Raw genomic sequence first — 15,663 nt, 5'->3', positions numbered from 1 at the left:
GCTCTTCAGCCTCTTTCTTCCCTTCCCGCCATCTCAGACCGCCCCCTTGGCACTCTGGCCCAATCCGGGAGGTCCTGCCTCCCCGGAGCCTCTCCCTTCCCGGCGGAAGAGGGGCGGGGTTTGGAGATGCCGACTCCACCTCGGTCTCTGCGGCGCGGACCTACCCTCACCATCAGGAGGGAAGGGCGTGGCTTGGAGTCCCCTCCCTATTTGGGGGTTTACGGTTTGCTAGGGGGGCAGCCTGCCGCGGGTCTCTGGGTCCGCAGGGTCCTCCCAGAGGAGGCACCATGGAGCGCTCCCCGGGAGATCGCCCCAGCCCCAGCGCCCAGGACCAGCCCTCGGCTCCCTCCGACCCCCCGGGCCAGCCCCCGCCTGCGCACCCGAAGCCGGACCTGAGTTCTGGAGACCAGCCCGCCGGCCCAGGCGCGGCGGGCGAGGCCCTGGCGGTGCTGACTTCGTTCGGGCGGCGGCTGCTGGTGCTGGTGCCGGTGTACCTGGCGGGGGCCATGGGGCTCAGCGTGGGCTTCGTGCTCTTCGGCCTCGCCCTCTACCTGGGCTGGCGCCGCGTCCGCGACGGGAAAGAACGGAGCCTGCGGGTGGCGCGGCAGCTGCTGGACGACGAGGAGCGGCTCACGGCGGAAACGCTGTACATGAGCCATCGGGAGCTCCCTGCCTGGGTGAGCGACCCTCCACCGCGGCGCCGGGCTCCCACCCTCTCTCAGCTCCCCACCTGGGGCCGTGGGCCCGCCCGGACGCCCCCTGCCCGCCCCCTCGCACGCCCCGCTCCCGATCCTGCCGCGGAACCAGGGCTTCTCCTCTGCGCTCGGGCAAGAGCAGTGCCCACGCCGCCGTGGCGCTCCCTCCCTCCGGGACACCCCTCCCGACTGGCCCCTGGGCATCCCCATTCCCACAGCCGCTCAGAGGGCTTCCTTCGCTCTCCTGTCCTCAGGGCTCCCCCACCCACACCCCCATTTCAAAGCTGTAAGGTTCTTTCTTTTCCCGCTGTCACCCCCGGGGACCCGCGGGGACCCAGCCCCGGGCGCACTGCCCTGACGGACGGGGCGGAGGCCGAGAGGAGGAGCGAGCCCCTGCACCTGGCCGCACCCTCCGGCGTCGCCACCTTCACCCCCAGGCAGCCCGACCGCAGCCCAGGCGGATGCTGGGGGGAGGGCGGGGGTACCGGGAGGGGGGCAGAGGGCTGCTGCAGTGCCCGCAGCCCGCACTCCGCCGCCGGCAGCCCCACCCTTTTCCGGACTGTAGACTGCGTCTGTTCGAGGCCCAGATCCTCATCTCTTTGCCCCTCTCCGTCGGTGGGGAGCCTGACACCTTCTCGGGCCTTTCAGAGACGAGCCCGCTACCCAGCCCCTCCTTACCCCTCCTGCCTGCTCCTCCCAGCAGAGGCGCCCGAATAGAGGGACAAGGCAGGAGGGAGGAATCAAAGTTGACACCAGACCGGCACAGCCATGGTTCCCAGGACTGGAGAGGCCGGAGGGGAAGGAATGGTCCCTGGGGACGCGTCGCCCAGGCAGCCACTGTCCTTTGTTCCTCCTGCTCATCCACATGGAAACTAATCCTTCGGAAGCACTACCCCAGCTCCTCCCCCAACAGAGCACAGGTGCCCTTTCCCATCAAAGGAGTCACACTGATCAAACGAAATAAAGAAAAAATAATAATAAAGGCCAGGGCCTACGCAGCTCTTCTGGTCCCTCCCTGACTCAAGGAACTGCTTCCCTTTTCGCATTCCCGGCATAGACGCCGTCAGAGAGGAGGGCAGGCTGCACAAAGGACCCAGGCCTTCTCCAATCCCAGGATTTCTTTCTCAAACTCTGACTTGGCAGGACCTCCCCCTCCAGAAAGAATGTGCCCTTCTCACTCCTCCTCCCGGCCCCAGCAGCTGTCCCTTCGCCTCCCTGAGCTAACCACAAAGCCACGAAGTGTGGCCTACACCCCCCCCCCCCCCAGCTCCTCTTGTCAGAGGCCTCAGTGCCCCCAGACCCTGTGGAGGAGGCCCTGCCACACTTACCTTTCCTTCCCTCTGAGCAGCCAACCCCAGCACCCGAGCAGGAAACCACAGGCGTGTGCTCAGGACTCTGTCTTCCCCCCTCTAGGTCAGCTTCCCAGATGTGGAAAAGGTTGAATGGCTAAATAAGGTGAGGGTTGATGGTCTTCATTTTTACTTTTCCTACGTGGTGAATGGGTCCCTTCCTCTTGCCATCCTCTGCCACACTTCGTTCTAGCCCCAGCCCAGTCCTCAGTGCGCCCTGGGGGCCGGATTCTGAAGGAACTTGTTCTTAGAGGGAGGACTGGGCTCTTCTGTGACTGGCTCCCTCTCTCCAGATTGTGGCCCAGGTCTGGCCCTTCCTGGGACAGTATATGGAGAAGCTGTTGGCTGAAACTGTGGCCCCATCTGTTCGAGGATCTAACCCTCATCTACAAACATTTACATTTACCCGAGTGGAACTGGGTGAAAAGGTATGTGTGTGAGAAGGAAAGTGATGGGAGGAGAAAGTAGCAGGGAAAGTGGGAGGTCCGGGGAGCTTGAGATACTCCTCCCCTTCCCTTCCTTCCTCTCAAGAATTCATCTCTCTCTAGCCATTGCGCATCCTAGGAGTCAAAGTTCATCCTGGTCAGAACAAACAACAGATCCTGCTGGACTTGAACATCAGGTAACACCACTCACCACTCTCCCATTTAACAGATCCTGGTCACGCAGACTTTATGCGCCTGCCCCCATGACAGCCGAGTGCTAACCTTTCTGTTTTCCTCACCAACCCCCAGCTACGTGGGCGATATACAGATTGATGTGGAAGTGAAGAAATACTTCTGCAAAGCAGGAGTCAAGGGCATGCAGGTGGGGCAGATGTCGGGGGGGGGGGGGGCCACCGTAGGGAGCCCTGGCCCTAAGGTTCCTCGGATGTGGGGACGTGGGAGGTTGGAAGAACCAAGGCTGGGGACGTGTGGGGAGGGAAGGCCTTTTCTGAGGAAAGGCTTTGATCTTCTCTTGTCCCAGCTTCATGGTGTCTTGCGGGTGATTCTTGAGCCGCTCATGGGAGACCTTCCGATTGTGGGGGCTGTGTCCATGTTCTTTATTCGACGCCCGGTAAGGACAGATGTTGAGGAAGGACGGGGAAGAGAGGATTGGGAGGGTGAGGGTGGCCAACTGGGGGAATGGAGGAGGGAACTGACAAGAAGACTGACTTCTGGCAACTGCTGGGTGGGTCTGACCGTGCCTCCACATGCTCTTTTCTTCCAGACTCTAGATATCAACTGGACAGGGATGACCAACCTGTTGGACATCCCAGGACTCAGGTATCAGGGACTGACTGAGCACCTGCTAAGTGTGGCAGCCTGCCTGGGGTTTCGGGGCAGTAAAAGATGCAGCGGTGCCCTCCCGGAGCCTGGAGCCGCTGGGGAGATAGGACAGATGCCCCTGAACAGTACCCTGCTGTGATTTTCCTTCTGTGGGGAGCAGGCATTTTGGTAGAGAATGAAGAGCGCTGCAGACTGTTCCACGGGGCGAAAAGAGGAAGGAGAGCTGGGGTGGCGGTGAAGAAGGGACAGAGCCGTAGGTGGGAAATTAGGGAAGGGGAGTAGCAAAGAGAGTTTCAAGAAAGGACTTCCTTCTGGCTTTAGGCCTCTTGGTTGTGGGAGACATAGTTGGGGTCAGGGCTGTTGTCAGTTTGAGGCCACCCTCACCTCCTTTCTACTCCCTGATGCAGCTCGCTCTCTGACACCATGATCATGGACTCCATCGCTGCCTTCCTGGTATTGCCCAACCGGTTACTGGTGCCCCTGGTGCCTGACCTTCATGATGTGGCCCAGCTGCGCTCCCCTCTTCCCAGGGTATGGCCCCTCTCTCCTTAAAGAGAGCCTTCTCTTAGGAACCCTGTGCTAGGCCCTTCCTTTCTCACTGTCTGATTCCTACCCTCAGGGCATTATTCGGATTCACCTGCTGGCTGCTCGAGGATTAAGCTCCAAGGACAAATATGTGAAGGGCCTGATCGAGGGCAAGTCAGACCCCTATGCAATTGTGCGAGTGGGCACCCAGACATTCTGCAGTCGTGTCATCGACGAGGAGCTCAACCCCCAGTGGGGAGAGACTTACGAGGTGGGAGAGCGGGGGATGGGGCTGTGTGGAATGGGAGCCTCGGGAGGCTGAGGGCTGAGCCTCACAGCCGCAGCCCATGAGACCCTTGTTCCTCTGCTCCTCAGGTGATGGTACATGAGGTCCCCGGCCAGGAGGTGGAGGTGGAGGTGTTTGACAAGGACCCAGACAAAGATGACTTTCTGGGCAGGTGAGACTCTGCCTATGTTAGGATTCTAAAGCCCCAGTGCTCGCAGGGCCACAAAGGTAAGTATAGTCCTTTTCTTTAAAAAAAATTTTTAATATTTTTATTGATTTCAGAGAGGAAGGGAGGGAGAGGGAGAGAGAGACAGAAACATCAATGATGAGAATTATTAATCGGCTGCCTCCTGCACGCCCCCCCACCGGGGACTGAGCCTGCAACCTGGGCATTTGCCCCCGACTGGAATCTAATCCAGGACCCTTCAGTCCACAGGCCGACGGTCTATCCACTGAGCCAAACCATCTAGGGCTAATTACAATCCTTTCCCAGGCCTGGGAATTGTGTGTCGTTTTCCTTCCCAACCTCCCATCCCTTGCCCCCACCCACACACAGGCACATGCACGTGTGCGCGTGCACACACAGTCCTCTCCTGAGTATAAGGAGAAGGGAGTCAGATCTGCCAGTTATTTCTGGGTCAGTGAGTGGAGGACCAGTGACATGCTACTAATTACGGGCCTCCCCCTCTCCCCTCTCCCTGCCCCCCTCCCAGAATGAAGCTGGATGTAGGGAAGGTGTTACAGGCTGGAGTCCTGGATGAGGTAAGTTAAGAAAAGAGGAAGGTGGGGTGGTCTCACCCTTACAGCAGATGATAGTTGCTACATTGGTGGGGCAGAGGCTGGGTGCTATCTGATCTCAGCTATGCCTCACTTCCTTCTACTTCCTTCAGTGGTTCCCGCTACAAGGCGGGCAAGGCCAAGTTCACTTAAAGCTAGAATGGCTGTCGCTCTTGCCAGATGCAGAAAAACTGGAGCAGGTAACCCACATGGGAAGCAGGAAGTGGCAGGGGAGAAAGTCGTCTGGAAGTACGGGGAACCGCGGGGGCTAAGGCCTGACTCCTGCCACCCCTGCAGGTTCTGCAGTGGAATCGAGGCGTCTCCTCCCGACCAGAGCCCCCATCGGCTGCCATCTTAGTTGTCTACCTGGATCGGGCCCAGGATCTCCCTGTGAGTGTGGCTTCTGAGAGCAGGTGAACAGGGAGCCTTCCCACACCTCCCCTGCCCCTGCCTGCTTTGCTCCAGAAGAAGCATCATGTAACACAAGGGTCCCAAGGGGGGGTGAGAGCATCTCAGAGAAAAGCTTCTGACGAGAGCCCACCTTCCTCCACTGAAAGAAAAACACCCGTGATAGTGACTTCTGCCTTCTGCCTCCCACAGCTGAAGAAGGGGAACAAAGAACCCAACCCCATGGTACAACTGTCAGTTCAGGACGTGACCCGGGAGAGCAAGGTGAGGCCAGGGGAGCTGCGGGAAGTGTCCTTTGGCTGCGGGGCTGGGGCAGGACTGCTCTTGGGATGGAGTTTCCCTTTGGGAAGCCTGGAACAGTAAGGGCTTTCTTGAGAAACAGGAATGGTACTGTGACATGTCCCTTTAAAAAAAATGTATTGGGGTGGCTTCGGTTAATAAAAGTGGTGGCCTGTACCCTTAATGCTGCACGTCTCCAGGCTGTCTACAACAACAACTGCCCCGTGTGGGAGGAGGCCTTCCGGTTCTTCCTGCAAGACCCTCAGAGCCAGGAGCTCGATGTCCAGGTGAGACAGTCATCTGTTCTGCCTTCTCAGAGCTGTACCATTTCTTCTCTCCATGTTCTCCTTTGATCTCTATTTTTTAAAAAAATATATTTTTATTGATTTCAGAGAGGAAGGGAGAGAGATAGAGAGATAGAAACATCCATGATGAGAGAGAATCATTGATTGGCTGCTTCCTGCACACCCCCTACTGGGGATCGAGCCCGCAACCCAGGCCTGTGCCCTTGGCTGGAATCGAACCTGGGACCCTTCAATCTGCAGGCTGATGCTCTATCTACTGAGCCAAATCAGCGAGGGCTGATCTCTATTTTTAATTTATCTATCTAAATTCTACCTCGTCTACTCTCTACTGTCCCCCCATTATATCTAGAATCTTTTTTATAACTGAGAATTGTACACTTAAAATGAGTGATTTTTATGGTATATAAATATGTAAATTGTGCTTGAATTAAAAAAAAAAGAAAATATTGATTAGCTATAAGGTACCTAGTATTATTATTGTTTATTGTTAATCCTCACCTGAGGATATTCTTTCCATTGATTTTTAGAGAGAGTGGAAGGGAGCGAGGGAGGGAGGGGAGAGGCAGAGAGACACATTGACTGGTTGGTTCCTGAACCTGCAACCTGGGCTTGTTCCCGGACCAGGAATCGAACTGGTGACCTGTTAGTGTATGGAACGATGCTCAACCAACTGAGCCACACCAGCCAGAGCACTTAAAAAAAAAATTGCCCTAGGTGGTTTGGCTCAGTGGAGAGAGCATAGGCCTGCAGACTGGAGGGTCCCGGGTTTGATTCCAGTCAGGGGCACATGCTCGAGAACCAGTAGGGGGCATGCAGGAGGCAGCCGACTGGTGGTTCTCATCATTGATGTTTCTATCTCTACCTCCCTCTCCCTTCCTCTCTGAAATCAATAAAAATATATATTTAAAAAAAAATTTTTTTTGACTGGGGATCAAACGCACAACCTTGGCATATCAGGATGATGCTCTAAGCAACTGAGTCACCGGGTCACTTTCTGGGCTAGGTACCTGGTATTTGAAAGGTCAGAGGAAAAGCCTGCCGTCATGAAGCCTACCAGCTAGTTTCATAGACAAGACATACATATGTGAAGTCACCCAAGGAGGAGTAAATACTGATCAGTGGGAGTAAAATACCCATAGTATAGTGCTAAGATGGCCAGAGAAAGATACAGGGGCTGGAGTAACTGAAGATTCTGTGAAGGAAGTAGGATTTCATGTGGGCCTTGAAGGATAAGTAGTATTTATTATTTTTTTTTAATCTTTAAATTCTTTATTAGTTAAGGAATTACAAATGTGTCATCATCCCCCCCATTAACCCCCATCCCTCCCCCCGCCCCCCTCCAGGATAAGTAGTATTTAAATAGGCAGGGAGGAGAATGAGAACTTCGCAGGTAATGGCAACAGAATGAGCACAGGCAGAAGGGACCATGGAGTGGGCAAAGGGCTGTAAAAAGGTGGCCCAGGCCAGAGCAAAGGGTCTGTGATTGGCACCGAGAGAATGAAGCTGCTGCCATACAGTTCCCAGGGGGCTCCCTTTTCCCTGGTGTCTCTTCACTGCATCTCCTTCTCCTGCGCCTGTAGGTGAAGGACGACTCCAGGGCCCTGACTTTAGGGGCACTGACGCTGCCTCTGGCTCGCCTGCTGACTGCCTCCGAACTCACCCTGGACCAGTGGTTCCAGCTCAGCAGCTCTGGCCCAAACTCCAGGCTCTACATGAAACTGGTTATGAGGGTATGGAGGTGGGGAGCGCTGAGGGTGTGGCAGGGTCTTGTAGATTCCTTGGTATTAACGGTAAGGAAGGGGGGGCCCCTAAGATTAAACGAGCCAGTGTCTGTGCAGACGCCCAGCGGGCACACAGAATGTTTGTAAATCTAACTGGGGAAGACATGGTGTAGGAATAGGACGAGTGTGGAGGGAACCCCATAGAGATGAGCCCAGAAAGATGGGACCTGGTTTCCCCATTATAGCCCCTGCTCTGCCCCCCAATCCCCACATACCTGCCTGCTGGGGGCTAGCCACACTTCTCTGATTCGGCAATAACCCTCCCCTCCCAGATCTTGTACTTGGATTCGTCAGAAGTGCGTTTCCCCGCTGTGCCTGGTGCTCCTGGCGCTTCAGACCTGGACAGTGAGAGTCCCCAGACAGGCAGCAGTGTGGATGCCCCGCCTCGACCCCAGCACACGACTCCTGACAGTCACTTTGGGACTGAGGTGAGCCTCTGTTTGGAAAGGAATGGGGTCTGTGTGCCCACCCTGTGTGTGCAGAGCCGGTTGGGGCTGGTTCTGACAGGTTTCTCTCTGACTGACTGCCATCTGGTGCCTCCATCCCTTTTTGCAGAATGTTCTTCGGATCCATGTGTTAGAGGCCCAGGACCTGATCGCCAAAGACCGTTTCTTGGGAGGATTAGTGAAGGGCAAGTCGGACCCCTATGTCAAACTAAAGCTGGCGGGACGGAGCTTCCGGAGCCGTGTTGTTCGGGAGGATCTCAATCCCCGCTGGAACGAGGTTTTTGAGGTCAGAATTGAGTGGCCAGGACTCCTCCCAGGCCTGCCGCACTCTCCCCGCTCTCTGAGAGTGGTCCCAAAGGCTCTGGGTTCCGCTGGCTGGATGGAGAGGCTCCAGACACTGGGAGGAGAATCCCCTTTTGTCTGCACTCTTTTCTCCCACTAGGTGATTGTCACATCAATTCCAGGCCAGGAGCTCGGGGTTGAGGTTTTTGACAAGGACCTGGACAAGGATGACTTCCTGGGCAGGTGAGAGGGTGGGAGTCCAGCAGGGAGGCAGGCTGAGCCTCTGGAGGCCTCGGAAGTGTGGCCTCGGGGAGACAGAGACGTGGCTGTGACCTCCTGGCTTCACGCTTTCACAGGTGTAAAGTGAGCCTCACCGCAGTCCTCAACAGCGGCTTCCTCGATGAGGTGAGCATGGCATCAGCGTCAGCTCTCCCGCCTGATCTTGGCCCAGGTCTCACTCTCACAGCCCCTGCCCCGCGAATGTTACCCCCGCCCTGCGAATGTTACCCCCGCCCCGCGAATGTTACCCCCGCCCCGCGAATGTTACCCCCGCCCCGCGAATGTTACCCCTGCCCACTTCCACAGTGGCTGACCCTGGAGGACGTCCCGTCTGGCCGCCTGCACTTGCGTCTGGAGCGCCTGACGCCCCGCCCCACTGCTGCTGAGCTAGAGGAGGTAAGGAAGGCGACGGGAGGAGGGAGGGGGCCCAGATGGGTCAAGGTGAACACTTCTCTCTGATTTTAAGGGACACTTCTCCACGCCAGGCCCAGGGTTTAGTCACCACTCCCCAACCCCTGTGTGGCTTCCCCCAGGTGCTGCAGGTGAACAGTCTGATCCAGACTCAGAAGAGTGGAGAACTGGCAGCAGCCCTGCTGTCCGTCTACGTGGAGCGGGCAGAGGACCTTCCGGTGAGACCGCCCCACGCCCCATAGCTCCCTGGCCCTCCCCGCACCTCCCTCAGGTGTGGATGCTCCTGGTGTATGTGGAATAACAGTAAATTCTAAAGTCCTCTCTTTCCCAGGGTGGTGCTGGGGTAGGAGAATTGTCTGTGCAAGGAGGGTGGTGGCTGTTCAGTGATAATAGGGGCCGAGGCCGGTTTGGCTCAGTGGATGGAGCGTTGGCTTGCGGACTGGGGGGTCCCGGGTTCGATTCCGGTCAAGGGCGTGTGCCTGGGTTGCGGGCACATCCCCAGTAGGAGATGTGCAGGAGGCAACTGATCGATGTTTCTCTCTCATCGATGTTTCTGGCTCGCTGTCTCTCTCCCTTCCTCTCTGTAAAATATCAATAAAATATATTAAAAAAAAAAAAGATAATAGGGACATGACTGCTGGCTATGGATATAACTTGTGAGAGGAGGGGGGAATCTGCCTAACTTGATCCCAATTTAAGACAATTTAAAAAATATACATATTTCTTTATTGATTTCAGAGAGGAAGGGAGAGGGAGAGATAGAAACATCAATGATGAGAGAATCATTGATTGGCTGCCTCCTGCACGTCCCCTATTAGGTATCGAGCCACAACCCGGGCATGTGCCCTTGGCCGGAATCAAACCCAGGACCTCCCAGTCCGCAGGCCAACGCACTATTCACTGAGCCAAACCGGCTATTTATATCAAATACTAAATATTTAATATTTAACACAATATTCTCTTTCTAGCTCCGGAAAGGCACCAAACCTCCCAGCCCTTATGCTACTATCGCTGTGGGAGATACTTCTCATAAAACTAAGGTATTAGGAAACGCTGCAGGGATAAGAAGCAGGGGTGGGGGGGGGGGGGGGAGAGGAGTAGAGGAGAGACTATCAACCTCTGCTCATTCCCCTCATCTCCACCAGACTGTTTCCCAAACCTCAGCCCCCATCTGGGACGAGTGTGCCTCCTTTCTCATCAGGAAACCAAGCACTGAGAGCCTGGAGTTGCAGGTGCGATAAATTCATTCTACAAACATTTGCAGATTCCCATGATGAACCAGGCACAGGCACAGGGCATTCTGAGGCCAGTGTTCTAAGCCCTGTGTTCTGGAGCCTCTGGGCGCAGGGCATTTAGAGATAAAAGATCTAGGTCTTATCTTTACTGAGCTCACACTCTCTTTTGGAAGAAAAATAACCAGAGAATACTTCCAGACTGATAACTGCTGAAATAAAAGGCACTATCGGGGAAAAAGATGCATCTCAGTCAGACTAGGCGAAAAGGTGGAGGCAGTAAGAAAGGCATCCATCCTGAGATGTCCCCTGAGCTTAAGGATAAATAGGCTCTGGCCAGGAAAAAAAGGGCAGGAAAACTCTTCAGTCTGAGAAAAGACGGAGGAGAAAGAAGGCAAATTATAGAGAGGCAGGCAGGGAGCAAGATCATGGAGGCTGTTGAGTATTAAGCTAAGAATTTGGATTTTATCCTAAAGGTATAGGGAAACATGTGAAGGAATGAGAGGTGACATATCCAGATTTGTACTGGAGGATCAGGATAAAGAATGGACAACCCTGGAGACAGGTAGATCGGTTAAGAAATTAGAGTAACTGAAGCAAGAAATGACAGAGGCCGGATGGTATCTGGTGGTTGTTTAGGCACGGAGCGGGAAGGAGGAGCAAGGTACAGCCTCGATGCTAACTCCTGGCTTTTTAGCATGGCTGGCTGGGCAGATAAAGGTGCCACTGACAACACAGTGAATGCACAAAGGAGGAGTTTTTTTATTTGAGATCTCAGAGAGCCATCCAGAAGGTCGATCTATGGCCTGTTCTGATGTTCTTCCCTTTCCTTCTTTGAGCATCATGAGCAAGCGACAGGTGGCCACGGCCATCATGAGTGTGAGGGCACCGTAAGGTGCATATGAAAAGACCAGGGGTGGGCATGCCGGGCACTGCAGCAACCAACGGGCAGCTGGAGGAGTCAGAGCTCTTCAGAGGGCCTGGAGTGTAGCCAGGGCAGTGCGACACTCACCAGGAAAGAGTGGGTTACAGAGACCAAGGCGGAGTGTTTCAAAAGACAGCAAGTGGCCAGATGTTGCTGAGAGGTAAAATTAGATCACGGAAAAGTATTCATTGACTTTGAAAACTAGGAAGTCACTGATGATTGCAGCACCTTCGGTGGGATAAATGGAGTGGAAGCTAGGTATCAGTGGGTTGAAGGGTGAACAGAATGTGAAGAGGAACAGGGGGTAGGGCCAGGGACGGTGGAAGGTGATAGAGGAGTGCTGACTCCCTCCTCTCCTGGAGTAATCGGATCCCTTCGAAAGTTGATAGGAAAATAATGTAACTGTTCACAACACGAGCAGAGGTAGAGATGTAAATGAGCTCAGTTCCTCATCTTACACAGCGGGGAACCAGTGGATACCAAAGCTGGCAAATCATGAAGTAGAGATACAGGCATATTAATAATTAGAATTATGTTCAAACAAAGGAAACTGGGAGGCTTTGAATGTTGTTAATATTTGGAGTATGAAAATAGGGGTAGGATGGGCAGAAAACATTTACTTTAAATTTAATTCAATTGTTGCTGTTCTTTCCTCCTCCCTGTGCAGGTATTGCTGGTACAGTGTGTAAAAGCGTAGGAAGTAAAGATAGTCTCATCTACTCTGGTTAAGAAAGGCAGGGAGGCCGAGACCGGTTTGGCTCAGTGGATGGAGCGTCGGCCTGCGGACTGAAAGGTCCCGGGTTCGATTCCGGTCGGGGGCATGTACCTGGGTTGCGGGCATATCCCCAGTGGGGGATGTGCAGGAGGCAGCTGGTCGATGTTTCTCTCTCATCGATGTTTCTGACTCTCTATCTCTCTCCCTTCCTCTCTGTAAAAAATCAATAAAATATATTTAAAAAAAAAAGAAAGGCAGGGAAGTAGAGGAAGCTGTTACCAGGGCTTCCTGGCCCTTCACAAAAGGGAGTCTCTCACCAAAACCACCCGAGTGCAAGCGTCTGGGCCTGGAGCCCTCGGATTTCATCTTCATCTTCTGATCACAGTGCTGTGGCTCCACAGGTTCGGGGTGAGGGGACTGGTGCATTGGGCTCATTATCCCTGCCCCTCTCGGAGCTCCTTGGGGCTGACCAGCTCTGCGTGGACCGCTGGTTTACACTCAACAACGGTCAAGGGCAGGTGCTACTGAGAGCACAGCTAGGGGTGAGTGCCAGGCAACGGTGGGCAGGAAGGGGAGGGTGGGCGGGAACAGAGGGCTGCATCATCATAGCAAGTGAGCGGAGCAGAACTCTGCCCAGCTCACCGCTTTCTTGACCTCCTAGATCCTGGTGTCCCAGCACTCAGGAGTGGAAGCTCATAGCCACAGCCATAGCTACAGCTCCTCATCTGTGAGTGAAGAGCTGGAGCCCTGGGGGGGCCTGCCTCACACCACCTCCTCGGCCCCAGAGCTCCGGCAGCGCCTGACCCATGGTGACAGGTGAAGGACGGGAGGGACGATGGGATGCATCAGGAATACAACGGGTGAGCGACAGGTTCCCTAGGCACTGCCTTCTCCCAGACCTGTCTCCGTCTCTCCACAGTCCCCTCGAGGCCCCAGCCGGGCCTCTGGGCCAGGTGAGACTAACTGTTTGGTACTACAGTGAAGAGCGAAAGCTGATCAGCATCGTTCACAGTTGCCGGTGAGACCCCATCCGTCAGATCCTCCAAGTTCTCTCCGTCCCCGCCTTGTGTGGCCTCATCACCTTGATCCTCCTGTTGCAGGTCCCTTCGCCAGAATGGCCGGGATCCCCCTGACCCCTACGTGTCACTGTTGCTACACCCAGACAAGAACCGGGGCACCAAGAGGAAGACCTCTCAGAAGAAGAGGACCCTAAATCCTGAATTCAATGAACGGTCAGTCAGTGGGCAGTCAGGTGGAGAGAGGGCAGGCTTGAGAAGGACACCTGCCCTCATACCCAGTCCCTCCCCAGGTTCGAATGGGAACTGCCCCTGGATGAGGCCCTCCGGCGAAAGCTGGATGTCTCTGTGAAGTCTAATTCTTCCTTCATGTCAAGAGAGCGTGAGCTGCTGGGGAAGGTAAGAGGGTGAGCACGGGCAGGGCAAAGGTGAGAGTTAGAAGCTGCTGGTACCAAGGCTGTAGCCCCTGCTAGGGAGGAGGCACTCCAAGTGACATTACTTGATAGGTCACCCACTCACCTCTGCACGGGTTTGGGACCAGGAAGTGTGATGATGGGGCGTAGTCTTTGGAGCTGTCAGAATAACATCTTGCCTTGACCATCCTCCGACACAGGTGCAGTTGGACCTCGCTGAGACAGACCTATCCCAGGGTGCGGCCCAGTGGTGAGTATCTGACGGTTGGGGGATGGGCCTAGATCAGGGGTGGGCAAACTTTTTGACTTGAGGGCCACAATGGGTTCTTAAACTGGACCGGAGGGCCAGAAAAAAGAATGGATGGAGTGTTTGTGTGAACTAATATAAATTCAAAGTAAACATCATTACATAAAAGGGTACGGTCTTTTTTTTTTTTTAGTTTTATTCATTTCAAACGGGCGGGATCCGGCCCGCGGGCCGTAGTTTGCCCACGGCTGGCCTAGATACTAAGTAGGAGAAATCCCAAACAGCACAGGAAAAAAGGATGCAAACTGAGCAGAGAACCATTGGTCCTCTGAAGTATAAAAGCTCTGAGATCCTGTCTCATTTCTAAGACACAAGAGTCAACTTTATTTATTTTGTTTTGTTAATCTTCACCCGAGGATATTTTTTCCATTGATTTTTTTTTTTTTTTTAGAGAGAGTGGAAAGGAGGATGGGAGAGGGAGAGAGAGAAACATCGATGTGAGAGAGACTCATCAATCTGCTGCCTCCCACACATGCCCCGACTGGGGCAGGGGATCAAACCTGCAACTCAGGTGTGAGCCCTGGACCAGAAATTGAACCCGAGACCCTTCATTATAGTACATGGGCCAATGCTCCGGCCACTGGGCAACACTGGCCAGAACAAGAGTCAACTTTATGCCTGAGTATTCTCTGCTTGCTCCCACAGGTATGACCTCCTGGATGACAAGGACAAAGGCAGCTCCTAGGAGCAGCGGATTAACAGCCTCACTGCTGTCTCCCTGCCTTGCCTCCTGCCGCATCAGCGCCTCAATGTGATGAGCCAAAAGCGGGGGCCTGAGGCAGAGCCTGTGCCCCTCGGCCGTCTTACCTCCCAGGCCCTTGCTAGGGCCTTTGCCTGACCAAAGAGGGGAACCATATGTTACCCTTTCTTTACTGCACGGCCTTTATCCTTCTGGGCTCCTGAGGCAGGGACCTGAGCTGGCTATTTCCTGCTCTGCCTGCAAAGTCTCCTTTCCGCCCAGCTCCTCAGGGCCTTCTGTGCCTGTGCCTGGCCACTGGCAGCACTAGCAGTGGCCTTAGCTTATGCCAAATACATTTTCAGAAAGACCTTTCAATTGAATGGTCACCTTCCCTGTTGTCAGCAGGGAGGGAAAACACATGGGTAGGAAAGTGGATAGGCTGACCTCGCAAGCTCTGAGCCTCTTGGACCACTGCATGTAGCGAATGGATAGCAGCCCAGTCCCATGTGCATTTCTGTCCCCACTTCCCTCAAGCCTGTCCTGAAAACTACACCTGCTGCGATGACTGGGGCCAGCCAGTCTCCTGACTCCACTTGGGAACTGGGAACACTTGGATCCTACCCAAGCCTTCAGGTAGCAGGTAGCACTCTGGGAGCCGCTAGCAGAGGGCCTTGGCGGACTCAGAACAACAGGGCCAATTTTTTTTCCTAGATGCCTAAGCTGTTGACTCTCTGACTAGAGTCGAATCTCGTCATTTTGCACCAGCTCTGCCAACTCACTGTATCTCATTAAACATTTATATTCAATCCAGCCGTGGCTCTTTTCCTTCAGGACAGGGAAGCCAGCCTACCAGTTAGAAGTTAGATGCTTATTCCAAGTGTCAAAAGCCTTTATTCGCGTCTACAGATCATGTCAGTTTACTTAGTGGTCAGAACCTACTGTGGCTGCAGCCACAAGAATGTTTCTGTTGAGGATGGTCAGGGGGCCTGCCTGTAGTAGCCGCTGCCGCGTTCCTGGAGATTCATTCCCCGTCACTGTGACGCAGTGTGCTCCCCACCCACCTTGTCTGCTGACCCTTGTCTCATGGGCTTTCCAGGAAAGGGGTTCCCAAGTGAGCCGGGGTGCTCTGCCTCAGCACAGGCTCACAGTGTCCCAGTGGTACGTTTATAACCAAAAGACTTCAGCCCAGCCGATGGGCAGCGAGATGAGGAGTAATTTCTGCCCGTTCAGATCTGCTCGCCTTGACCTCTGCTTCCTGGAATGCAGGCTGTAGTGCTGTGCTCCA

The 15,663-nt window shown here is 54.5% G+C and overlaps 1 protein-coding gene across 1 annotated transcript; it reads left to right on the top strand.

Annotated features, from left to right (window-relative positions):
* Positions 1–208: 208 nt before the first annotated feature.
* Positions 209–15,187, top strand: ESYT1 (extended synaptotagmin 1). Its single transcript, XM_081084425.1, has 31 exons — positions 209–677; positions 2,109–2,150; positions 2,338–2,472; positions 2,593–2,666; positions 2,779–2,851; positions 3,011–3,100; positions 3,254–3,309; positions 3,720–3,843; positions 3,932–4,108; positions 4,213–4,295; positions 4,837–4,885; positions 5,014–5,100; positions 5,198–5,290; positions 5,501–5,572; positions 5,788–5,874; positions 7,473–7,622; positions 7,946–8,101; positions 8,229–8,405; positions 8,562–8,644; positions 8,758–8,806; positions 8,987–9,076; positions 9,214–9,309; positions 10,060–10,131; positions 10,237–10,323; positions 12,365–12,505; positions 12,625–12,779; positions 12,883–12,981; positions 13,064–13,195; positions 13,273–13,378; positions 13,593–13,642; positions 14,345–15,187. Exons 1-31 carry the CDS (start codon positions 288–290, stop codon positions 14,382–14,384), a joined length of 3,315 nt encoding a protein of 1,104 aa, XP_080940551.1. The 5' UTR covers positions 209–287; the 3' UTR covers positions 14,385–15,187.
* The last annotated feature ends 476 nt before the right edge of the window (positions 15,188–15,663 follow it).

The sequence above is a fragment of the Myotis nattereri genome (genome assembly GCF_964212035.1).
Source record: "Myotis nattereri genome assembly, chromosome: 2".
NCBI classification, from domain to species: Eukaryota; Metazoa; Chordata; class Mammalia; order Chiroptera; family Vespertilionidae; genus Myotis; species Myotis nattereri.
Note: the sequence above shows the minus strand (reverse complement) of the source record. Positions and strands in the feature narration are given on the sequence as shown.